This window comes from Topomyia yanbarensis, chromosome 3 (genome assembly GCF_030247195.1).
Source record: "Topomyia yanbarensis strain Yona2022 chromosome 3, ASM3024719v1, whole genome shotgun sequence".
Taxonomy (NCBI): Eukaryota; Metazoa; Arthropoda; class Insecta; order Diptera; family Culicidae; genus Topomyia; species Topomyia yanbarensis.
The window spans coordinates 223,252,504-223,279,969 of NC_080672.1; the positions used below are offsets into that span (position 1 = coordinate 223,252,504).

The following is a 27,466-nucleotide window of genomic DNA, read 5'->3' on the forward strand; positions in this document are numbered from 1 at the left end:
GAGTGACATATACCATTCGATTCAGCTCGTCGAGTTCGGCAAATGTCTGTGTGTATATGTGTGTGTATGTGCGTCTGTGTGTGTACGCGAACACAATCTCACTCACTTTTCTCAGAGATGGCTGAACCGATTTTCACAAACTTAGTCCCAAATGAAAGGTGCAACGTTCCCATAGGCTGCTATTGAATTTCTAATGGATCCGACTTCTGGTTCCGTAATTACATGGTGATAGGTACGATCACGTAGAAAATGTCGATTTTAATAAACTCTACAATGAATGCATAATGGTGAAAAATTTTCCAAAATGTGACCACAGCTGCTTCGATTTGTAGTACTAGGTCACTAACAGCCATTCAAAGTCTTTTTGGTCACATTGACTACCATCATCGGTTCCGGAAGCCCCGGTAGAAGTATCCAAATTCAGAATAACAGTCACATCGGTTTCTAGGAGATGGCTAGACCGAATCAACCAAACTTAGTCTCAAATGAAAGATGTTGCGTTCCCGTAAATGGCTATTAAATTTTATCCCGAACCGACTTCCAGTTCCGCAGGTACGGGTTGTGGCGTGCGATCACATAGCAAATTGTGATTCAGACCGATACTCCGATGAAAGCAAAAACCGATTTAATCCATCTAACAGTGAAATGACACATTTCTTACACATATCACTATTGGATTAGTTTGCAGAACTCACGAGAAGTAGGCACCCAACTAGAGGTGGGATGAAAACAGTTTCTAGTCTTGCACGAATAAAATCTCGAATAAACTGAATAAATTATAGAAATCAACAAAACGAACGAAATAAAAAGTAACACAAAAGATGAAATAATAGGTTTTAAAATTCATAAAATGAGAAGAAAAATTGATGGAAAACAAAATCATAAAATACACGAAACAAATTAGATTAGATTATTAAATAAAAATTAAGATTATATTTAGAAATAGTTATAAGATTAATGAAATAAATTGACTCATACTATCAACTTGAATGAAATAAAAGGAATGACTGAACATGAAATGCATAAAATTAAAGATATGAATAAAATGAATCAAATGAATCAAACGAATCAAATGAATCAAATGAATCATATGAATAATGTGAATCACGTGAATCAAATGAATCGAATGAATCAAAAGAATCAAATGAATCAAATGAATCAAATGAATCGAATTAATCAAATGAATCAAATAAATCAAATGAATCAAATGAATCATATGAATCAAATGAATAAAAAGAACCGAATGAATCAAATGAATCAAATAAATCAAATGAATTATATGAATCATATGAATCAAATGAATCAAATAAATCAAATGAATCAAATTAATCGAATGAATCAAAAGAACCAAATGAATCAAACGAATCAAATGAATCAAATGAATCAAATGAATCAAATGAATCAAATAAATCAAATAAATCAAATGAATCAATTGAATCAAATGAATTGAATGAATCAAATTGATTTAATTCATCCAGTAAATACAATGAATCAAATGGATCAAATGAATAAAATGAATGGATGAACAAAATGAATAAAGCAAAAATAAATAAAATGTATAAATAAAACAAACGAATCAAATAAACAAAATGAGCTGAAGTGATAAAATGAATAAAAAGAAGAAAATGAGCAGAATAAAATGCATGGATTAAAATGAAAAATTAAACGATGGTAAAAGGTTACAAATTAATATAAAGAAGTAAATTGTGTCAAATAAATTATTTGGATGAAATGATTAAAACTGAGAAAGTAATCATATTATTAAAATGAAGAAACTGAACAAAATGAATAAAGTTGAAAAAATGAATAGAATGCATACAATGAAAACAATGAATAAAATAAGTTTAATGAATGATATGAGTAAAATGCACAAAAAGAATAAACTGATCAGAATGAATCCATAGAATAAAACGTTATTAATCCACCTAACAGTGTGATGAGACATTTCTTATAACTCTTATCACTCTCTTCGGATATTATATCGTTTGAGAACATTTAGAACTTGATGCTTCGCGATGTTTTTGATAACACATACTACATGGGATAGTGGCAGGACTCAGAGAATCACTCAAATCAGCATAGGACAACATCAGTGCTAGAAATCTCAAACCAAATCAATGGGAAGGCGAAAAAATGGCCCATAAAATAGACATACAAACGAATTATTGCTAATGCTCTGTTAATAAAATATCTAAATTCCTCAATCAATGCATTGTGGTGGGAAAACTGATTTTTCTAAAGGGGTTATGTATATTGTACTGAACCAAAAAAAAATCGATTTGTTTTAATCGATTTAAAGTTTATACTTTACTCAAATTTCCAACGCGACTGAGAATTAAGAAATCAACGCTTTTTCTTGAAAAAACCCACCATTCAAAGAAAATCAACAGTGCATATTTTTAGACTTGGTTTTATTTCCTATTTAAGAACTATTGTGTTTTTTACATCCTAGATTGCATGATTCAGTGATCGAAACCCAAAACTTCATGAAGTATTTGAAATTATTAAATTAAAATTTGTGTTTGCTATTGAAATTGACAAAATGATTGTATATATATAGTATATAGTCCCTTTGGCGATTGTTTACTTTTTTGGTCCCACCTATCAGCATTGAAGTATCGCCCTTACGTTTTTTTACAATACCAATTTTACAATTGGTGGGGGTTTGGTGAAAATCGATCTTAATGTCTAAACGGCATAATTCCGAAACCGTAATTTTTGAAATTTTAAAATTATGCAGAATTAATTTTTCAGAAAATAGTAACAAGCAAAAAAGTACCAAAGTCCAAAAAAATCAATTTTTTTCAAACGTAATTTTTTCGAGTTTACATCAAATCTCAATGTTTCATGCATTATAATGTCATTTGGCATCAAAAATACAAATTTGATTTTGAAAATTTTTCATTTCAGTTTATATTGGAATTTGCTGTATGATTGCACTCTTCAACTCGTAACTCCAGATCCGGAAGTCCAATCAATAAAAAAAAATCAATTACAGCCGATGGGAAGATTGTACCTTTCATTTGAGACTAACTTTGTGCAAATCGATCCAGCCATCTCTGATTAACAGAGGTCATATTTTTTTTCCACATACACACATACTCACACATAGATACAGACATGCATACACACACAGACATTTTCCGATCTCGACGAACTGAGTCGATTAGCATATGACACTCGGCCCTCCCGGTCGTGATTAGATCGACGAATTTTAGAGTGAATGAGAAAGACAAAAACATTTTTAGCAAATGTTGAAATTTATGCATTTTTTGGTGAGCAGTTCTATGTTTCATAGACATTAAATCAATTTTAACTTCGCTTCCTATTAAATAAAGACCCTTATTACAGTACATCTCTACAAAAACGAGATCAATTTGAAAATAAATCTGAGGATTATGATTGATTACAGAACTCTGGAATTTTCTATTGGAATGTTTTCAGGCAGAAATTTGATATTGATGCTATTAGATAACTGTGAAATCAAGACCAAGAGATCAGTTACATACAGGACCCCATTCCGACAATTTATCAAAAGTCCTCATGATGTTTACAACAACAGGTTATCAATCTACGGATCAGATAATTGTTATTGTAATATTGAATTAAATCAGTCTGCATCAATAAATTTTCAACTTCAATCCAATATTTTTTTTGGGTGTGGTGGAGGGGGGAGGGGAGTTGTATGGTGTTAAACCCCAAAACCTTCTCTTGGCTACGCCGTTGCTTGGAGTTATTTATTTCGCTTTTCATTTTCCGATATGTTTCAGATCGATCCGATGGTTATAAGTTGGAAAAATTACAGTCAGAAGGTTCGCACAAATGAACATTTTTGTACTGATAAGTTATCAAGTTCCTTCCAGACAACTTGGAAGTGTTCGGTGATTATTTCTAGCGGTTGTAGATAGTAAAATGAAATACAAAATTCGTTTTATCGAAATAATGTTTGGCTTATTTCAATGGATTATTACTATATTGAACAATAAATAGGCGACAAAGAGTAATCAACAAACAACAAGCCATAACTTTTAAAGTATTCAAAATAGATATTTGAAGTCTTCAGTAAAGTTATTCGCAAAAGTAAGAGCTACAAATTTACTGAAGGCATCATTTCGATATAATCACTTCCAAAAAAATTTGTGAAAATATCTCACTCATAGGGGGATTAATCAGCAAAAGCACAATACCAAAAGAAAGGGCATATTGCCTCCATTAAATTCTCCGAAGATACTATTGACCTAAAATAAGCCGTTTTGTCGTTAATAATAGATTACATGTTTTTGGTCATATTTCTGGCTATGGGAAATGATAAAAATCTTTCGTCCGCATTTAATGTTAAATATCTCTTTTGATAATAGTCCGATTTCAACAATCTATAGCTTGTTCGAAAGGTATTCGTTAAAGCTGTCTAAAAACATATAAATTGTTAATCTATATTGTCAATTTCGGCAGATAATTCAAAAAAACTGCAAAAAACGCCATTTTTGCGCATTCAAACATTCATATCTTGGAAACTAAACATCAGAATCAAAAACAAATTAATAGCGTTCATACTGTTTTTTAGTTCTTTCATTTAAAATTGGTTTGGATAAGATCGGTTCAGCCATTGCTGAGAAACACGAATGAGAATTTGTCCGTTACATACACACACACACACACAGACACACACACACACACACACACAGACATTGTCCCAAATCGTCGAGCTGAGTCGATTGGTATATAAGACTCAGCCCTCCGGGCCTCGGAAAAAATCTTGAAAGTTTGAGCGAATTCTATACATTTCTTTTATAAGAAATGTAAAAACGAATAAAATAAGTAAAATGAACGCAGATGAACAAAACGAATAAAAAGATGCTGAATGAAATAATTAATTAATAATTAATTTTTGAATAAAGAAAATGAATAAACTGGATTGCACGAATTTGAGAACCACTGCATCAGAAAGTTTTGAAATGTTTTTGAAAATCCCACCTTCTGAGAAACGGCTAATAAATATAAAATAGACTTTATAGGGTTCCATCTTTTTTGGTTTTATTCTTTTCGTTTTCATGCTTCTTTACTTGACGATGTCGTTTTAAGATTATCTGATGTTTCTACTTTATTGTTGGACCTTAATTAGTGATCAGGAACCTGGAACGTTCAATTTGCTTTGGAATCCGAAGTTTACTTTTTGGTCACATATTCCCGAAAAAAGATTTATGTACAGAGTAGAATTTACTGGTCCAGTATTTTAACGCGCAATTGAATATAGTAAAGTGAGACAAGGTCACATGTGCTTTCAAGTCCCTTGAACAGAGAACGACAGAGGGAGAATGCGATTCGTGAATGAGACAGCTAGATATTTCAAAGTTTTTATTTGCATTGAAGTAAATAGTGTGAAATGTCTAGGCCATGTCGATAGCATAAAAGCCGTGCATTCAGTTGATTGCAATGCAGTCTCTTTCCATTCATCCTTATAGCTTGCATATTGTTTCGTTCGGAATTCTCGTGCAGGAAATATGGATAAATATGTCATATACAAACCAATACTGTGAAAAATAAATGGTTCAAACTACTCAGTATATGCAGATATGGACGACGATAAGTTAGAAGACACATTGTAGTTGCATCCCCCATCGAGAGTGGGTACTTTGGGAGACTTCTTTTCCTGGATCTAATTTGTGGATATTTTTGGTCTTTGATTCGTTATTTTTCTTAAAAGTTCGTCCCAATACAACGAATGTGCATTTTCAATGATACCATTACAAAAAAAGTTGTTCTAAGTTTTGTAACCATGAAGTGTTACAATTTCCTAAAATCATCGCGAGAAAACGAAATTGCAATTTTCAACGCTTTGGTATGCGCGGGAGTAGGAATGAGGTTTTAGAACCCTATTTGCTCGCGGCGATGCAAGCCAGTGGGAAGCAAAATTAAAAACCCCAGCAGGTGGCTTTCGGGGAGTGAGATGAGATGAGAGGAAAATTAGACGAGTGGACCGGATGCGGGTAGGGGAACAGGACTGAAAGGAGAGGATCGAAAGCCTAGTTGGAGCCAAGAAAACGAGAGGTAGTATCTAGACCGTGTAAGTGAACGCATCGTTTTAATAACCGAGTCAAAGTTTTGCGCTAAGTGCATATTAAGGACGGCTAGATAGGCTGAATGCCCCGGTCACTTCACTAGTAATTGTGAAGTTTAACCAATACCGGACAAAGAGACTTCTCGCCGTAATCATGCCCTGTGCCAGAACGGCTAACAAGTAAAGGAGACCGTCTTCGCGGATCCCGGTGGTGAATTCCGCCATAACTTCCATCTGCTAATCGCCAAGGACGAGGTGGTCTGCGGACCGCGATAGACTGAGCAGAGTCCTCAACTTACCCGGTATTTGTGCTTCTTTTTTTTTTACTATGGAGAAGACCTTTACGTCCTAGGCCAGCGCACGTGCTATTGGTAGGGTCCAAGCAACCGCACGGGGTGCACTGGGGGCGTGTCGGGCTCGAATGGTGACGCTGCCATTAATACCGACTAAACTCCATTGGGCTCCGCCATTGTTCCTGCCAGGAACTACCTTTCGGTATTACTTCTGGGGGGATGACTGTACTTAATGCACTCATTCACTCTCACTCACGCGTTCATACGTCCTGTATGAGGCTTACTTGGGTGCTCTCTCTATCGCACCTTGATTCACTCTCAAACATTCCACATGAGGGCTGACTTTTGTGCTCACCTTTTTCGTTCCTTGCGAGGCTGACTTGTGTGCTCACCTTACTCATTCCTTGCTAGGCTTACTTTTGTGCTCGCCTCACCCATACCATGTGGTATTTGTGCTTCTGTAGAAACCCGTTCGCCTCGTGGTCGTGAGTCGAAGCAACCATCCGCTGCCCAGCCTAGGCTCTCACATCGCCCCGCCGCGTGCTACGGTGAAGGAAAACCATCGTTTGCAACAAGTGGCCATCGCTACAAGGACCAAAGCCGCTCTACCGCCAAACGTCTGTGACCGTTCCGCTACGAACCCCGCTCTGCCGCCATCGACCCATTTCACCACCCTCACGGCCGCCGCCATACTCAACCATCAACTAATAAAGTCATCGTCATCTTGTGTTTCAGTGAGTAATAGAACGTTTAAAACCCCCGAATCTCGTTATTAACAAAGTCCGAACGCCTCCCCACCACCTCTTTAACGACCCTGGGACAGGAGGACCCAAAAGAGGCCTTTCGCGCCCGCCCCGCCGGCTGCCGTTGGTCTGACCAGTAGCTTGGGGTTTAGACTGATTCCCCTTCCGAGTCTCGGAAAGCAATCCACGAGCGCTAAGAGAGCCGTACCAGATAACCGGTAACATTTGGCCCCCAACTAAAATCCTGGGAGTTTCCCAGCAAGTAAAAATATTCCTAGATTGCCTTATTCTCAGAGTATTTTGGGAACGAGAATGGCTTTGCCTCCGACGACGATTCGTCTCCCTCAAGTGGGAGTGAATCTCAACTGGGGCGCTGTCACTGAAAACACCTCAGTCAGCGCCCTGTACTGGCACGAAACCTAAGCGTGTCAGGTCAAGGTATGTGACAAAGCATGACTTCACATTCGCGATGAAAGATGTTGCAGATATTTTTAAAGATTTGACTCTGGAACTACGAGAGATAAAAACGGAACTTCAAACCCGAAAGTCGGGTGCGCCAAGCGAATTTGATATTTCGGCTATACTAGTCGATCCTGTATTGACTTCCAGTAAATACTACCGAAACGATATTAATGTTTCGGCTACTGTTACACGACCAGTTTCCAGGTCTTCAACATATGTAACAGCGGCCATCAGTCAAAGCATACGATTCCCGCCCCTTGAGATTCACGAATCCTCTGGCACCGCACAGGTTACTCAAACACCCGTATCACTGACGTCCGGTACCAGTAACCAGCCGTTTAACACAACAAATCCCTTTTTGTTAGATTTTTGTCGCGGTGCGCCTCCGACTGTCGAACCGATTCGAACAGAGCCCACAATCACCTTCACCTTACCATCTGCAACAATTCCAGAAGCTATCCCCGTATTGTCGTCTTATAGTCATTCATCCCACCCGAACCCTAGTGTGGTAGATTCAAGAAGCACTGCTGAAGTCATGCAGTACCCCCGGTGGTCAGAGTCTGAAACTCTACCAGCGCCGGAGCATTGGAACTTCCCAAATACAGCCTTCTATCGTTCGCACCAAACCGTTTCTGGAGCTCAAGCATCTCGGCCGATGTCCTCGGAATATCATAATTTTCATCAGGGAGAACGACGTCCGTCTGCCTTCTACCCTCGGAAAGTGATCCCAGTATCGCAGTGGAAGATTCAAAAATACAAGGCCGATGAACAAGGACTTGGGATGAACGAGTTCCTTGAAAATGTGAATCAGATGGCTCTCTCAGAACATGTTTAAGAAGAGGACTTATTTGATTCCGCAATTCATCTATTTGATGGACCTGCCCTCAGTTGGTACACGGCAACTAAAAGCCAAAATCGACTAAGAGATTGGCACCATCTGGTTGAGGAATTGCAAAGGGCATTCCGCCACCCCGATCTAGACGCAGTATTAAGAGTAAAAATCTACCAATACCGCCAACAACGGAATGAAACTTTCCAGCAATATTATTTGCACATGGAAAAGCTTTTCCGTAGCATGAGTCAACCCATGTCTGAGTTGGACAAGATGAAAGTACTTAAGATGAATTTGAGGTTTGATTAAGCTAGTTGTTAGTAGGAAAACGAATTACCTTCCTACAAACGCTGGTTAATCTTGGCCACGATCTCGATGCAGCAGATTAATCTGCCTTTGCGAGAGTTTTCAGTTATCCGAAAAAGGAAACTTGTGAACTTAGTAATGGAAGAGTTAGTCCACAGAACATACGAGTGTTCTCCAACAAACACCATCAGGCTGGGAGAACTAATCAAAACGCCAAAAACGACAAGAACTCTAAGTCAAACTACAACTCGAAACAACCCAAATCAGAACCAAAACCGAGCGAACAACCTAAATCAAAAGCAGATCAACAACCACCTAAAGGTGATTCTCGAAGTTCGAGGGATCCCTTCACAAAACTCGTGAGCAATTATCGCCCACCCCCACATGGGGAGTGTTTGAACTGCAGAGACGAACATGAAACCGGTGAATTTTTCCTCCCGAGACGACTATTTTGCCAAATTTGTGCATTTCCTGGAGTAGAATACAAAAGCTGTCCGTATTGTTCAAAAAACACAATAAGGGAGTCCCAAAGTCGCAGGATTCTCACCAAGCGCCAATAAATAAACATTTCCAAAATCTAATCTCAGACCTGGTCCACCGCTATGAGCCTCGATCTGATGACACTCAGCAGGAAACCCGACAGCCTTAAGTCAATAAGATCACTCTTACCTCACCGGATGGGGAAGACGATCGACCGCATGTACAAATATCCATTTTTGGTGTGCCTGTATGTACACTTCTAGATAGTGGAAGCCATAGGGCCATCATCAATTCCACAATATATAATCAATTTTCCAGCGTTCGTCTGCGGCATCCCGCCGAACCCATAGAATTGGTCACAGCCAGCGGGGACACATTGGAAATAGCCGGTGAAGTTTTGGTACTATATTCCTTCCAGGGTAAAACTCAAGTGATACCAACACTTTATGTCCCTGGTTTAGCAATCGATTGCATATGTAGAATCGACTTTTGGCGAGTCTATGGAATTCGACCGACAGTCTCCACATTTGCAATATCTCCTCTCTCCACTAGTCGTCATCCAAAGACGGTGGACACCCCAATCTTGACGGAAACACAGCAGAAAATTTTAGAACAAGTGAAGCTGACCTTCAGGGTGGCTTCTCATGAAAATTTAGATACTACACCCCTGGTAGACACGAGATTATTCTCGGAGACGACTAAACCAGTCAGACAATATCCTTACCCAATCAATCCTAAAATTCAGGCCGGCCTTTTCGCAGAAATAGATCGCCTACAGACCCGTGGAATCATTGAGGAGTCTAATTCGGAATGGTCCTTGAATATAGTCCCCATTCGAGAAAGTTCGGGGGACATCAGATTATGCCTTGACGCTCGCAAGCTTAATTAGCGGACGATTCGTGATGCTTACCCCACTCTAGACGCATCCTCGGTCGTTTGCCACGAACCCATTACCTCAGCACAATCGTTTTGACAGAAGCTTTTCTTCAGATTCCACTGTCTCGTGGCCCACGAAAATATTATGCATTCAGCGTTCAGGGGAAAGAGATGTTCCAGTTCACCAGGCTTCCATTCGGCCTCATCAACAGTCCGGCCATGCTGACCCGGTTAATGAATCGAGTGCTGGGACAAGGTGTACTGGAACCAGACGTCTTCGTGTACTTAGATGATATCATCATAGTCTCGGAGACGTTTGAAGAGCCGTTTGCTCAATGAGGTTGCAAGGCGTTAACGAGATGTCAATTTGTCAGTAAAATTGGAAAAATCGCACTTTTGCGTGGAGAAAATCCCATTCCTGGGATATATCCTGTCTTCCAGTGCTTTGCAAATTAAACCGGATAAGATCCGGCCAATCGTGGTATATGAGCGACCCACCACCACAACAAAGCTTCGCCGGTTTCTAGGCATGTAAAACTATTATCGGCGCTTTATCGCCGATTATAGTCACATCACCGCCCCCCTTTCAGAGCTTCTGAAATCGAAAACGAAGAACCCGAAATGGAATTCGGAAGCGGAGGAATCTTTTCAAAATATCAAGGAAAAGCTCATAATCACTCCAATCCTCGCAAGTGCTAACTTCGATCATGAATTTATTATTCATACAGATGCAAGGGATCAGGCTATAGCGGGTGTTTTAACCCAGAAAATGGATGGTCGGGAGCACGTGATAGAATATTATTCAAAAAAAACTGACCACTCCCGAACGTAGCTACCATGAAACAGAGAAGGAAGGATTAGCGGCCCTTCTTTCAATCGAGCATTTTCGGGGTTATGTTGAGGGAAGCCACTTCTCGTTGGTGACGGATTCATCTGCGTTAACATTTATTACGCGGACCAAACGGAAGACATCGTCGCGATTAAGTCGCTGGAGTTTGACACTACAACAATTTGACCTCACTATCCTTCACCGTCGGGGAAAGGAGAATGTAGTGCCAAACGCGTTTTCCCGAAGTGTGGCTGCAATCTCGCTGAGATCAGATTCGTCTTGGTACAACACTTTAAAAAGAAAGGTGGAAGATTCCCCTGAAGATTACACTGACTTCAGAATACAGGAGAAACAATTAATAAAATATGTTTTCTCGAGCGATCCATCTGATCATCGATTCAATTGGAAAATTATACCATCACCTGAATCCAGGAAAAAAATTCTCTTGTCTGCTCACGATGATGCAATGCACGTCGCAATCGACAAAACTATACATAGGTCAAATACGTCAAAAGTATTATTGGCCTCGACTCACAAATGACGTCCGATCACATGTGCAAAAGTGCACAGTGTGCAAGAAAATTAAACCATCTAATGTTCCCACGGTTCCTTTAATGGGTGATATGCGCACTTCTAACCAGCCTTGGCACATAATAGCCATTGATTACATTGGTCCTTTGCCAAGAACGAGGTCTGGTAAGCAGTATATCCTCGTAGTGATGTCTCTTTCTTCTCAGTCTCTTTCTTCTCTTAAAACCGTTTTGCGCGAGCAATGGTTTTTCCGTAATTCAGTTCCTTCAATCTTGCTATCCGACAACGCCAGTACATTCACATCGAAAGAATTTGGCGCGTTCCTCGAAAGCTTTGGAGTGAAGCACTGGCTTACGTCCCGTTACCACTCCCAAGCTAACCCTGTGGAACGTGTCAACCGGTCGATAAATACGGCCATCCGATCTTATGCTCGGGAAGATCAAAGGTCTTGGGACACTAAACTGTCCCAGATTGAACGAGTCATAAACTCAACCGTCCATTCAACGACTGGCTATTCACCTTTCTTCGTAGCGAAGGGGCACGAAGTAATGGTGGTTGGGGAAGACTATCATCGTTTCCAAACCGACGGTGAACAGTCATTGGAAGCAAGAATGAATCGAATAAAAGAATATAATCCGACAATATTTGATCTCGTATCCTCAAAAAAGCATATGATGCGTCAAGCCGGAATTACAATTTGCGCCATTGTAAGTCAGCAAAGCCCTTGAATGTGGGAGAATGCTTCTGTTCCGCACGTAACCGTTTGTTTTGCTCCTGCTCCGCGACGTGAATTTTGTTGAAAATTGATTGTTAAATTTGTCCTGTTGCTGTTTACTATTTTGATAAAATCTGGTGAAGTGATTCTACATTAGTGGCGAAGAAAAGCGTTTAGAAGAACAGTTGCTACTTTTTCCCAAATCGGTGTTGATTCTGTCGTACAACGTATAACGCAGTCTAAGCAAAATGATTTGTAACAAATGCTTTACAGAGAACGCACCCGACGAAGAAACAATCGTGTGCAAAGGCTTTTGTTTGGATGGATCGGATGTTTATCATCTGAATTGCGCTTCTGTCACCGGTTCTGAGGCGATCAGTTGCAATAATAATTACAACATCTACTGGCTATGCACTGCATGTGGCGAGATGATGTGTAATGTTCGCCACATGGAGGTATTTCGAGATAAACGAAAGCTGCTTGATATCGCTAATTTTTCATCCTATTCCACCGTTGTTGCGACTACTGCTGCCACCACAGCCGCCACTACCGGTACCGAAACCCACAATGATACGAAGGCTAAAAAGTTTGAAACAGATTTGCGCAATGAAATTTCGGCCCTGAAGAGTGAAATCGCTGGAATCCATCAAACGTTGGCTGGCTTCCCCTGCTCGTTCAATGCTTCAGTTTCGTCTTGATCATCACCACTTTCATCGACAAAGCTAATGCAAGGCTCGAGAAATGATCTAGAGGACAGTAGAAAAGTCTTGCTATCGCCGAAATGCTGGATTTTTCTTACAAAATTAAGAAACACCGTCACCGAAAAAGTAATTATAGATATGGTTTCGCATTGCGTTGGTGCACAGAAACTAGTAGCACCATGGAAGGATACATCGACGATGCCGTATGTGTCCTTCAAAGTAGGCTTTGATGTTAGCTTACGGGGCATGGCGCTGAACCCTTCAACTTGGCCAGAAGGAATTTTCTTTCGAGAGTTTCAACAACTTGAGTAGAATTGATTTAGATATTCGTAATGATTATTAATTAATGTTTCCTATGTTGTGTTTTGTTGTACATCGTATAATATAATGTTGTGCTGCTATGAATATTAGTATAAGCTACCACCAGTCTGTACGAGCTTGCTCAAAGATAATGCGAAATAAATAAATATATAAGATAAAGTATACAAGCGCAACATGAAGCAATCGAGTGCCAGTGATCACTACAATGCTAAGTTAGGAAGTCAATACCTACCACGCACCGCGATGAAAAAACATGGCTCTTCATCATACGAGCTGGTTGATTCTTCTGGCCGAAACATAGGTGTCTGGCCGGCAAATTTAATCAAACCAGCTTAGATAAATTCCAACAATAGAATAGTAAAAGGTTGGCGGCCATAGCTCCAGTAAAACCCATCGTTTCTAGTCTCTGGTCAGACCTGAAAGAACAAAGGATTCAGTAGAAGCTCATGGTCGTTTCGCGTCGCTAATGATCAAATAGTACTTACCGATCTAATGAAATCTAGCTCCCACTGGTATCGCAGTCCATTTACGGCTCTTTTTGTCCAAAAGCAGCATTTTTTTGACGTAGGACTACGTCTTTGTTTTCGATACAGGGGTGCACGTTGCAAATTCTACTAAAATGGTATGTAACGAAAAGTGGTCCAATTTTAAACGCATATAATTCAGCCATCTCACGATAAATTTTCAATTTTTTTGCACTTATCGCCCCGAAATACTTCTAAGAATAGATTCCAATAGATAAACCCAAAGATTTTTGATATCATGGCATTAAAAATTTAAATAATGAACAATTTAGTCAAAATATCGCGCATTTACACACAGATGATAGCGCTTCCCTAGTCCAGCACGACAGATTTGTGTACCTAGCGTGCTACGCTGCTATGAATGACGTCATCATCGACTATTTAAACGGACGGATTTCGCCAGTGCAGCTCAGTTGCCTGTTGAGCGGCAGACGAAGCAGGTCACTGCGTTGTGTGTTTTCATAGCCAGTGTAGCTGAGTTAGAAGTCCGTTTCACTGTCTGTGGAGGTACGCTACCCAGTGAATGCGACTGTGCTTGCCGTTCAAACACTATGCTATCTTTTGTGTTGTGCTCGTTTCCAGCACACTTTTATGTATAATTATTCGTACACAAAATAGTTTGTACATGCATGCTCCATTTGCAAATACGGTTAACATAGTATCGTGGTATTAGTTGTCTCTTTCGCTCTACCCATCAGCATTCATTCATTTTGCTTTGTGCGGTTGGGTTTAATGTTTGAGGACAATGTGTAAGTAGTTAGATCTAATTTGTTACTAAATTGCACAACGAAAGTTTATTATTTACGTTCGATCAATTCATTTCCCCTTCACGTGATTCATTTCCACTCAGCCTATAGTATTTTGATTCTACTAATAGGTACATACTACAAAGCCTATTTATGAATGAATACACTGCCACTTGAAAAACCGTTGCAAAAACGCATCTTGTTCATATATAGAATTGTTTTCGATTCTTGTATATTTATAGTTTCGATATATGATTAAGACCACTGCATTCGTTATATTTGTATGCGTACTTTAGGAAATTTACAATAATGGCAAAATATAACTAGACCAAGCATTCTGGTCTATACATGCAATGTGATTATATTGTCTAAAATTTGATTTTTCTTCACTGGTCCGGGTTTTTTACCACACACAATCGAAAAGTTTTTACAAGCTAATCTTATGCCATGAAGATTTAGTTCCAGATATTAGTTCGGTTACAGTTTTCTGTCTTCTTTCTTCAGATCTTCTTAAATAAGTTCAATCGGATTCGATCACCTACTACAAGTGAAATGACCTGATAACCAAGAAGGTTTGGTTCAATGTGTAATACTCGATGTTGATTGGTTGTGATTAAACCATACGTAAGAAATATATTTGATTTATTATTACTATAAATGTACCAAGAAAATAAATATTTTACATTAAGTAGTATAGTCCTACGTCTACAGCTCGTGAAACCCCATAGGGCTGCCCCTTGTAGTTTTTGTTTTACAGTGTCAAACTGGAGCATCGTGCTAGTTTTTTTATTAGCTTATTTTACGTTTTTTAAAGTGTTATTCTCGACATACTGTTTCCGTTCAACATTAATCGTACCCGGAAATACCCGTATTCCTGCAAGGCATTGGAGTTTGTATCGAATTTGGGATCGTTTTCTGCGATTTATTGCTGTTTTTATCCGGTCAGTTTGGATTGTTTTTGGCGCCACATCGACCGCTAGCACCAGCCACTGCCACTTGTTTCGTCGTTCTGTGAAGTGCGTAACTGTCATATCTTCTGGTTTGCGAACGCAACACAAAACAAATATGGATAAAAAACAATGTGGTGAGTGTCATCACGACATCAATGATTTGGAACCAGTGCGCTGTGGCTTATGTGAAATCCCTTTCCACGTCAGCCAAAATTGCTGTGGTTTCAATCCTCGCTCTTGTAAGGATGTTTTTGCCCAAGGCAAGGCCGTATTTATTTGTACAAGATGCAGGGGCGAGCTAAATGGCAGAAGCATTCGTGAGTACATTACTGATCTAAATCGAAACAATATATCTCCAAGTGCAAGCACCGAAGATATCAGTAAACAGATACAACAACTATCTGGTATTGTCGAAGTGCTAGGCAAAAAAGTGGACTGTATTTCAAACTCAAATCAAACACCAAAGCCCACCGTTTCTCGTGAAATGAGAACCCCAATGTGACCAGGATTGAGTTCAAAGCGTCGTCGCATTGAAAATAGCCAATCGGCTCGTCCAGCTATCGATCGAGGCACCAATTCAATCGATTTTGGTGATCTCTCTGTCGCTTTCATCACACCAGATGCGCCTCCACCCAGATTTTGGCTTTATTTATCGGGCTTCCAACCACTGATCAGTAATGATGATGTGCAAAAAATTGTTTCTCGCTGCCTAGATTTAGCTGACCCGTTTGATGTCACTCGTCTTGTACCTAAGGGAAAAGACGTCACCAACATGAACTACGTCTCATTTAAGATTGGCCTTGATCCAGCTCTCAAGCAGCAGGCCCTAAACGCTGCGTGTTGACCCGCCGGTTTGGTGTTTAGAGAGTTTGTGGAGCTTCCAAAAAACACGATGAGACGATCGTTTATTTTCGCCCGATAACAACCAGCAGCAACTCCAACGTAGGAACAACCGTTTCCTATGACAATAAATTGAACGCAATGCGATTTTCTGCAGACGGTTGGAGCCCTAGGTACAGGGTTCCCATCAGAGGCGAGTATTCGACCGTTTCTTTCCCCCCTTCACCTGTATTCAATCGTTGTCTTTCACAGCAAATACCCGATAGCGATAGCAGTATTTCCATCTTCTATCAGAATGTGAGAGGATTGAGGACGAAAGTAGATGAGCTGTTCCTGAACTTAATTGATTAATGAGCACATTGCTTCTGTACAGGAACTGTGTGAAAAAAGTTTAACTGACGACGTAGTTTTTGTGTGTGGTGATTATAATCAGCCACGTATGCACTGGGCCATAAGCGATACTGATATTGTTTGTAACGGTACACAACTTCCACCGGCCAGCCACACTCTGCTGGATGGTATGGACTTTTTGGGCCTTGGGCAGAACAATCTTGTGTATAATTTGCTCGGTCGTACACTTGATCTTATTTTCTGTCGATTTGATTGTGACGCCAGAGTTGATAGCTGCCCTACGCCGCTACTACCCGTAGACACCCATCATTCGCCGCTTATCATTTCGACTTGAAGTTGTACCTTGTTGTTCGTTCTGTAGAAGACTGTTGGCGCCTACATGGTTTACTGCAACTTTTCGTAGATTGGTGTGGCAGAAATAAGCTTGTCATTAACGTGGCGAAATGTCAAGTGATTACATTCCATCGTATTTTATGCCCGGTGCAGTTCGATTATAGGATTAACGGTACAATTCTGATAAGAGTTGAGCAGGTGTGTGATTTTGGAGTGCAATTGTGATTTTGGAGTGCACTCGTCCGCCGTATTCTCGAAAACGCATCAGTGATCTGGTGTCCGCATCAAGTAACGTGGTGCATTAGAATCGAACGTGTGCAAAAACGTTTTGTGCACATGGTTTTAAGAAATCTACCGTGGAATGATCCAGCTAATTTACCAGCATATCCGGATAGGTGTCAACTTCTGGGAATCGATACGTTGCAACGCCGGCGAAAAATACAGCAAGCGCTGGTAATCGCAAAACTGTTTAACGGTGAGATGGATGCTCCAGAGCTTCGTTCGGAAGTAAACTTTCGGATTCCAAATAGAACATTACGTAACACAATCTTGCTTCAGCAAAGATTTCATCGTACCTTGTTTGGATCCAAAGAACCGATTACAGCATGCACTCGGACATTCACCGCAGTGGAAGTTTTTTGAGTTTAATGAGTTGTCCAGTCGCTTCATCAACAAGATTTGCCGTTCTACTGTGCTTTGATGTTTTTATTTGATGTGATATTGTTTTACTTTAGTTTATCAGATGTATTGTTATTTATAACTATTTATAACTCTATCTGTCCATTTAGACTGCAAAGTCCGATGGATATAACTATATTAAATAAATAAATAAATAAATAAATAATTTCCATCGGTACATATCTCGAACTGTCCAAACAGCGACAACAGATCCGAGTAATGATATGTGCACCTTCCCAAAATTATTCATGTGCGTGGATCATGAACCGACGGGTTCGACAAACGATCACTCACTGAAATCGGATCAATAACCGAACTCCACTAAATACTTTCGTAGGTACGATTTGATAGGGAAACCGAAGAAATAGAGTAGGGTTCGAAAATTCTGAATTCGAGCAGTTTGATACAAGTAGTAAAATTTGTCGCAATCACTTTCTCAGTGTTCGTCTGAGTTTGAAAAGATCGTCTCGCGTTCGAACGTAGAACGAAGATCAAAGTAGGTAGGTAGAATTTCAGACTCGATCGATATCCTTAGTTACAACTAAACCGTTGGTAAATTCGGATCGGTCTCGCAAATTAGAATCGCCGTCGCGTCGCGTGCGTTGCGTGTGTAAATAGTTATTGCATTGTTACGTATATAAATATATTAGGTTTAAGTGGAAATTTTGTAGTGTTAGGTAATTTGTTGCGCTAAGTTCACAACCCAAAGGATAAGCCATTATTTTCTTGAATGCATGTGATTTATCGTCATTATTTCGAAAATAGTTGTAGATATATTAAGTGTTCGGGAAGTTTGTCCTGGAAGAAATGTTTATACAAAATCGGTCTATACGTGCGTTTATTTGATAAGACCACACGATGCGTGGATGCACCAGTTCAATTTGCTATGTGTTAGTGAGCATGTTCGATTGAAAAAGAAATATTGTATGAATATTCCTTTTTCTCACCAACCACAGGCGGATTGTAACCATGAAGTGTTACAATTTCCTAAAATCATCGCGAGAAAACGAAATTGCAATTTTCAACACTTTGGTATGCGCGGGAGTAGGGATGAGGTTTTAGAACCCTATTTGCTCGCGGCGATGCAAACCAGTGGGAAGCAAAATTAAAAACCCCAACAGGTGGCTTTCGGGGAGTGAGAAGAGATGAGAGGAAAATTAGACGAGTGGACCAGATGCTGGTTGGAAAACAGGACTGAAAGGAGAGGATCGAAAGCCTAGTTGGAGCCAAGAAAACGAGAGATAGCTCTCTTGTATCTAGACCGTGGAAGTGAACGCATCGTTTTAATAACCGAGTCAAAGTTTTGCGCTAAGTGCATATTAAGGACGGCTAGATAGGCGGAATGCCCCGGTCACTTCACTGGTAATTGTGAAGTTTAACCAAGACCGGACAAAGAGACTTCTCGCCGTAATCGTGCCCTGTGCCAGAACGGCTAACAAGTAAAGGAGACCACCGTCGTCGCAGATCCCGGTGGTGAATTCCGCCATAACTTCCATCTGATAATCGCCAAGGACGAGGTGGTCTGCGGACCGCGATAGACTGAGCAGAGTCCTCAACTTATTCGGTATTTGTGCTTCTGGAGAAATCCGTTCGCCTTGTGGTTGTGATTCGAAGCAACCATCCGCTGCCCAGCCTAGGCTCTCGCATCGCCCCGCCGCGTGCTACGGTGAAGGAAAACCATCGTTTGCAACAAGTGTCCATCGCTACAAGGACCAAAGCCGCTCTACCGCCAACCGTCTGTGACCGTTCCGCTACGAACCCCGCTCCGGCGCCATCGACCCATATCACCACCCTCACGACCGCCACCATGCTCAACCATCAACTATTAAAGTCATCGTCATCTTGTCTTTGAGTGAGTAATACAACGTATAAAACTAACTCCCGAATCTCGTTATTAACGTGAAAGTCAGGTAAAATGATTTTTTCGTTCTCGGAGATTAACTCAAAAATAAAAGCGTTTTTCGAAAATCCAAGAATACTTATCTCTTCGTAATTAAATTTTCTACAACTAAGTATGCTTGGAATTTTGAAATTTTCCTTTCTGAAGCCGGGAATGTCTTTTGAAGCAAGAAAATGGCTATAACTCCGCTCTGACAGCATGAATCGAAAATTGAAAAACACTGTTCGATGCGGAATTTCATGGGTAATTAAATATATAATTATATAATAAACAATTATTACTAAAATAGTATAAATTTCCATTTCCCGCCTCATAGTTTTGGATATTTTTTCCCGTTTTCATTGATTCTTTTCACCTACCGCATCGCTTTGTTTTGCAGTGAGTTGGTGTGCGAGATGCACGGGTGGTTCGATGGCATAATATTGAAAGAAAAAAATGCATGCAATACAATCCAAACAAAACGATGTAACTTGACAAGTACACAAAATAATAACTATTTTGGATTTGCATGTTACTATATTTCAGAATAGTGTTGAAGTACAGTAGAGTGTACACTATATTTACTGAATCGTTTGTTTCACTTTCAATGCCGGTTAGGTTGATAACTATGAGTATACATATTGTGCGCGTTTCTGATATTTCTGCTGTTTAGAAGCACGTACATAAGGAAAACCAGTTGAACAAATATTTGTGCTCATTCCAAGTTTTTGCTTATTGTTTAAGAGTAGGTAAATGAAATATGATTTAGATTTAACTCTTCTGAAAAGTTCTATTAGTTATAATAAATTGGAGCGGCGGTTCCAGAAGCCGTAAAAAATTCGTTCAAATCAAGGTGACTTTCGACAAATCTCGCAGTTCACAGAAAAATTATTTTGTAATGTTACATTGATTATCATGCACATATTAGGAGCATGAAAATAGATGTAAAAACATCATCCCACAAATACACGTGTTTTATTTAACGGATTTTTCTATGATTTGAAAAACTAATGCATTTCTGCTTTTGTATTCGGATGTGGTTGAAAAATACATGACGTGTAATATCATATGAACAAAGAGGTAAAATTATATGCCTTTTGATGCTCTAATTATGTGCGTTGATTCGAATTTGATTTTCAATTAAATTTTCGATTCAAACTGTGCATGTTTAGAACCATGCTTGTTTGCATGTCGTATAAATTTCATCATATCTTGGTATGTTGATTTCTAGTGCACAACACAATTGCAGGGCTAGTGTTACTGAATCTACCGTTCCAATAAATTTGTTCTATTGATAGGTTCTATTCGACTCCTAGCTATATTTGAATAGTTGTATACAATAAGATTCAGAGTTACACAACTACCTTCAATAATTTTGGGTAAGGTTTTGCCTGAAACGGACTTTTGACTCGGAATATTGTTCAAAAGTCTTCCATCACGGTCGTGATGGAAGACTTCCTGATCCTGTTGACCGTCTTGCAAATCTTCCGCGCTACGTTCCTGATAGTATCTGCTTGTCGTACCCACATTTCTTACGGCTGTTGTAAGTTCACTATTCCATTCTATTATTCGTTTATTTGATAAGGCTCGTTTGCGTTAGCTTAAAGGTGCCATTTTTCCATTGTTTTACATTTTGAATTTCTTAAAAATAGGAGGCTACACATTTAAATATCATTTTGTTTTATATAATGAAACTCAAAAAAAAACTTTACAGCTAGCTTATAAATATACAAGAGGGGATAATATAATATTCGTAAGATTAGGAAGACTGGTCATTTTGTGTGTTCTTTGTATAGCAATGCACTTTATGATTTTAAGAAGGGAGATTGTTGGAGCAATTAATTATGAACTAAGCAGAATATTTTACAAGCTTATTAACTAGAAATAACTAGCGGGAGTGTTATATTCCTTGTTTTGACGTGAGTCTTTGTTTTTTTCTTTTTTCGAGGATTTTTATGAACGTGTCTACTGGAAAACAATGAAAAGAATGACCAAAACGGTGAGAATGAAGAAACGGTGAAAATTCACCTTTATTGGAAACACTGAGAAAAGATATGTCCTCAAGCAGGAATCGAACCGACGATCTCCCAGTCTCTAGTTGGGTGCGTTAACCACTCTGCTATCGAAAATCTGTGATTATGCCATCACATGTTCCCAACAGTTTCGTGATCACCGTCGCAGCCTCCAATACCTCCTAATTAATCCATCGACCCCCAATGTCTCCTATAAACAGATCGTCACCTCTCCCTCTCCTCGATCTGGCCAAATCTCTTTCGTTATCTATTTTTAGTGGGAGAGGTTCAATTTTATTTAGATTCGGGGGGGGGGGGGGGGGGTTAATTAAGGCTATTTTGTAAGTAGTGGTACTGTTGGGCATTCCTTAACGAGATTAAATATTGATCAACTAAGACTAGAAGATAGGGGGGCACATAAGTTTTGTGAAGATATTCAAGGGGAAGAAGGCAAGAGGTGAAGTCCTACATCTGTGTATCAGAGACATGAGAGAGAGGGTGGACAAGGCTGACAGGGGGGGGAAACTTTCAGTTTCTGGCATCGGGAATCAACTGCCAGGATTACAGATTCGGAAGGATGCATCATGTATTAGGAAGCCGAGCGGTCTTTCTCGAGCCAGCGGGGATTCTTCTAGACGATTTCGTAGTACGGCTCAGATACGGATCGCCAACACACCGCGTTGCGCGTGTGATGTTGTACTGTAGGTCTCGTGTTGTTAGGTCATTCGACAGATATTTTGTCTCGTCTTGGAGTCGCATCAGACCATCGTTGGGGTACGGTAGGCGGAAGAGGGCACTTCTGGGAATGATAAGAGAAATAATAGGGGCAGTTAAATTTGGATATTGATGGTTTTTAGGAACGTGTATATAAGGGACATGTAGAGGAGATCGCGGCTTGCTAGTACATCTCGAACCGGGACGTTGGGTGATCTTCCTCGGGCCCGAAGGGAATCAAATAGTTGAGATCTGGCAGAACAGTACTCGGCGCATGCCCAGACAACATGTTCGATCTCGTGATAACCGTTGTCATAAGCGCAGATAGCGCTATCCGCGAGCCCAATACGCCGGAGATGAGCGTCCAGTGTGTGGTGATTGGACATGAGCTGAGACATCACGCGAATGAAATCCCGACCCACATCCATCCCCTTGAGCCAAGGTTTCGTCGATACCTTAAGGATTATCGAATGTGGCCACCTTCCCAGTTCACCATTGCTCCATGAAGTTTGCCAACTTTCGAGGGTTCTCTGATGAGTAATACTGAAAAATTCGCTGAAGCTAATTGGTCTTTCGTATATGTCACCTTGTAAAGCCTTAGCTAAAGAGTCCGCTTCTTCATTACCTGGAATGGAGCAATTCGAGGGAACCCAAACTAAGGTAATCTTGTACGATCTTACATACAAAGCACGGAGACGCTCCCAGATTTTTCTCAGAAAATATGGAATGTGCTTTCTAGGTTTCATTGAACGGAGAGCCTCGATTGAGCTGAGGCTATCCGAGACAATAAAGTAATGATCGGTGGGCAAAGTGTCAATGATCCCAAGGGTATACTGAATAGCAGCAAGTTCTGCCACGTAAACTGAAGCAGAATCATTGAATGAGGCGGTGAGATTTTGATTGTATATACCGAAGCCAGTGGAGCCGTCGAGGCTTGACCCGTCGGTGTAAAACATCTTGTTGCATTCGACTTCTCGAAATTTACTATGAAAGATGCTTGGGATCACTTGCGCACGTATGTGATCCGGGATTCCACGAATCTCGTCCTTCATGGATGTGTCGAAAAATACAGTTGAATCAGAAGCATGGAAGAGATTGACACGGTTGAGATAGTATGAAGAAGGATTGATATTTTGTGCCATGTAATGAAGTACAAGGACATAAATCGCGTTCGAGAATTGAGCTGGACAAGCCTTCCGAAATTTGCATTTACTAACGGGTTCAAGATATCGCATCGGATGTGTAATCGATATGAGAAGTCCCAAAATCGATTTTTTCAGCGGAAGAACGCCCGCTAGCACTTCTAGACGCATCGTATGTGTCGAGTGCATGCAACCCAAAGCAATACGCAAACAACAATATTGGATTCGCTCTAGTTTGATGAAATGTATGTTCGCAGCGGAGCGGAAACAGAAACTCCCGTACTCCATCACCGACAATATCGTTGTTTGGTACAGCCTGATCAGGTCTCCTGGGTGGGAACCCCACTATGTTCCGGTTAGTGTACTGAAACAGTTGATCCTTTGCTGGCACTTCTGTTTCAGATACCTAATGTGACATCCCCAGGCTGCATTAGAGTCGAACCAGACCCCGAGATATTTGAAAGTTGAAACCTGAGCAATATTTTGACCCATTAATTGAAGCTGTAGTTGCGCTGGTTCAGGCTTCGTTGAAAATACGACTAGCTCAGTTTTCTCCGTGGAGAACTCGATACCAAGCTGGAGGGCCCAAGCAGACAAATTGTCCAAGGTATCTTACAATGGTCCTTGCAGATCGACGACTTTGGGTCCTGTAATAGAGACCACACCGTCATCTTCAAGTTGCCTTAGCGTGCAGGAATTGACAAGACATTCGTCAATGTCATTCACGTAAAAGTTATAGCGAGGGGGCTTAGACATGAGCCGCATGTAGCTAATTCGTGATGTCGATAAATCACTATGCAAAAAATGCATATGTTTTTCAGACAGCAAGTTTAGCAAAAAGTTGTTTAGAGTCGGTGAAAGACCATGCTGGTGCAGTTTCTCAGAAAGAATTTTGATAAAAACTGAATCAAAAGCCCCCTTTATATCTAGGAAAACTGATGCCATCTGCTTTTTGCTAGCATAAGCTATTTGAATTTCGGTTGAGAGCAACGCAAGACAGTCGTTCGTGCCTTTGCCTGTGCGGAAACCAAATTGTGTATCTGACAGTAAGCCATTTGCTTCAACCCAATTGTTGAGACGAAACAAGATCATTTTCTCGAACAACTTTCGGATACAGGACAGCATCGCAATCGGTCGATACGAGTTGTGGTCGGAGGCTAGTTTTCCTAGTTTTTGAATGGCCTTGCCTCCGGTCATGAGGGACAATATTACCCTTAGGAAACTTATTAAATAAATTCAACAAGCGTCTCTTGGTAGTCTGGCAGATTCTTTAACAAGTTAAATTTGATTCTGTCTGGCCCTGGGGCTTTATTGTTACATGACAAGAGAACAAGTGAGAACTCCACCATCGAAAACGGTGTTTCGTTCGCGTTATCGTGAGGGGACGCGGCGCGGTAGATCTTCTGTGCCGGGGCGGAATCCGGATAAACCTTCTTGACAAAATCGAATATCCAACGGTTTGAATATTCCACGCTCTCGTTAGTACTGTGCTCATCGATGTTTCTCTCGTTAGTCCGTCGACGAACCGGCGCCAGTAGCTACGTTTTTTGGCTTTCATCAAACTCTTCGTGCGCGTTTCCGCCATCGCGTACTGTCGGTAGCTAGCTGGCAGCCCATCGTACCGGAAGGTTTTAAACGCAGCGACCTTCTCCGCGTACACGTCTGAGCACTCTTTGTCCCACCATGGATTGGGAGGACGCCCGCGTGAGTTCGCGTCTGGTACGCGTTTAGTCTGAACTTGAATCGCGGTATCGAGAATCTATTATGACTTTTAACCACTAATGACTGACGTGCAAATCATGTTTTCAACGTTTGTAAGAGAAATGACCGTCCTTTTCAAATGACAGCAGAAAGTAGCAACTTGCCACTAACCCACTAACCGACGTTACGAACAACCGGCAGAATTCCAGCATTCGGTATTTTGAATAGATCGTTAATTTTTACAACACTTGGTCGCTCGAGGTGTTTGTCTGTTCTCTGTAATAAAACTATTCGAAAATGAGTTACCGGGAATCACGTTCTCGTTATGAGAGGATATTCACTGCAAAATGTAATATTTATCAAATAATTAAAACTTAATATTATATTTTGTTATTTTTGTTGTCGGATGTCCAAAGATAAAAAGTGTAATAAAATATAATTTCAAAGCCAAAATGCTTAGGGTGGATGTACCAATAGTTGCATACTTAAACTTTTGGTAAAAATCGATGAATAGGCATATGGAAAATGTTAATACATTAAACGAAAGCTTTTAATCACTACTTCGAATTGATGTATTCAAAACCGCTTTTACCACTATAGGAACACATGTACCAATAGTGGTACAATCGCTAATTTCGGTTCCTATTGTTGCAAATCCCATTCATTTCTTAAAGGGAATTGCAACTATAGGTACATTAGATCTATAGGTGCAAGGGAGATCAAAATTCGAAGAAAATAAATTTTTACAATAGTTTTTTGAGCAAATTTCAAGGATAATGGTATTATTATCGCAAAATTTTAGTGCGATGAATCGATAAAAAAAGATTTGTTGATGGTTGGTACCTTAGTTAGTCGTATAACCCACTACTGAAACTATTGGTACACCTCAACTATAGGAGCACCCACCCTATAACAATAATCTTCCAAAATGTAAAAATGTAGTAATTTTCAAGATAATTTAAATTTTGTTGCAACCAAACTCCCAATCTGACATTTCGGCCTGATCGACCTACTGATCATTATCTCCTAACATCCCCTGGGAATATATCTAACAATTATTTTCTGACATAATTTTGGAGCTTATTCTGTTTGAAGACGAGTTGCAAAATATTTCCTAATATCTTTGAAGTGTTCAGAACGTTTTAGAAGTAGAACTGGAAAGATTTACTCTTTTTCGGTAACTTATACGGATTCAGTCGGCATGATTCATTATAGACACATTGAGCTTTCTCTAATTGTATGCTTCAAGTAATGTGAAATTCATTATAAAATGTATATATTTCTTTAGATTTTATTTTACAGAAGTTGTATGCGGTATTTACAAGAGTGATAGTGCTTTTTCTTAATTTCAAACGTTTTGAAATATTTATGACGAGTTTCAAACTATTTCAAGAATAATAATATTTTTAAATATAACATATAACGTAAAAGAGCATTCAGTATTTGCATAGATATTACATGTAACCACAAACAAAAGATATTTTTACTACTCTTTATCAAATGTGTAGTCGGTACCTTATAACGCATACAGTGAAAGCTACCGGTGGTTTGCACTGTACAAAAATAATCATCAAAAATTTTGGATTCTGGAACACACTCAATAACAAGACAATCTTTTTCTTGAGTATGTCGTAACAACGCTTGGATTTTCACCTAAAAAATTTACTAAAATTGGCCTTTATATATGGAGTAAGCCTCGAAAACAAAATCCCGGGATGTTGTTCCTGAAAAGCAAGATTCGATTGATATAAAGTTTTATAGCGAACACATTGAACGCGTTCTATAAGGATTCGTGCAGCAATTTTATTTTTATGCAATGGATTATTTCCAGGGTACCATCAACTTGTCACATACATTCCATGGAGCCGGAGTAAGTAGGGATTTCTTCGTCACATACTATTATCAATATAACTGAGAACCATAAATTGAAACTCAAACCACCTCGCAAACCGTACTCAAGGTAGACTAACAAAATTGTTTAGCAGATTCAATGCGGAATACAGGAAAAAATCTCACAATTGTTGCAATTTATTCTTAGTCACCTCTAGGTGGAATAGAGATTTCGAACAGAACATTGGAAAATACCAACAAATTTTCACCCTAGTGGGAAATTTTGGTTTTTACCAAATTTTCCTCCTTAGGGTGAAATATAGCATATTGGAAAATACGTTTGTAACTTTGTTATGAATATGAAACATTCAGGCTTACAATAAGTGCACTAAAGCATATATGTTGTTTGTATATATATCGTGCTCGTTACAGCTATAAAACCTCATTCATGATAACAATTTTAATTAACAGCTGTTACACTAAATATTAACAATATAACTGACGACGTTATAAACAATAGAAGTTACAGTTTGCTATACAACAGAATCTGCCGCGTGCTAAATGACAGATACCGCAATGTGCTGAACGCAAGTTTGAGCCTGCCTGTTGGTCGAGTTCG

At 39.7% G+C, this 27,466-nt stretch overlaps 1 protein-coding gene across 6 annotated transcripts in view; it reads right to left on the minus strand.

Moving 5' to 3' along the window:
- Positions 1-27,466, minus strand: part of LOC131687829 (uridine-cytidine kinase-like 1) — a 521,941-nt gene that overhangs the window by 171,147 nt on the left and 323,328 nt on the right. The window contains exons 1-2 of one of the 6 annotated variants that reach the window (XM_058971921.1): positions 13,633-13,758; positions 13,380-13,563 (exon numbers count right to left, since the gene is read on the minus strand). The exons of the other annotated variants lie outside the window; for them this stretch is intronic. Of the exons in view, the coding sequence (XP_058827904.1) occupies positions 13,380-13,446 (67 nt within the window). The 5' untranslated portion in view covers positions 13,447-13,563; positions 13,633-13,758. Of the gene's footprint in view, positions 1-13,379; positions 13,564-13,632; positions 13,759-27,466 lie in introns of those variants that run through there. 6 annotated transcript variants of the gene reach the window in all.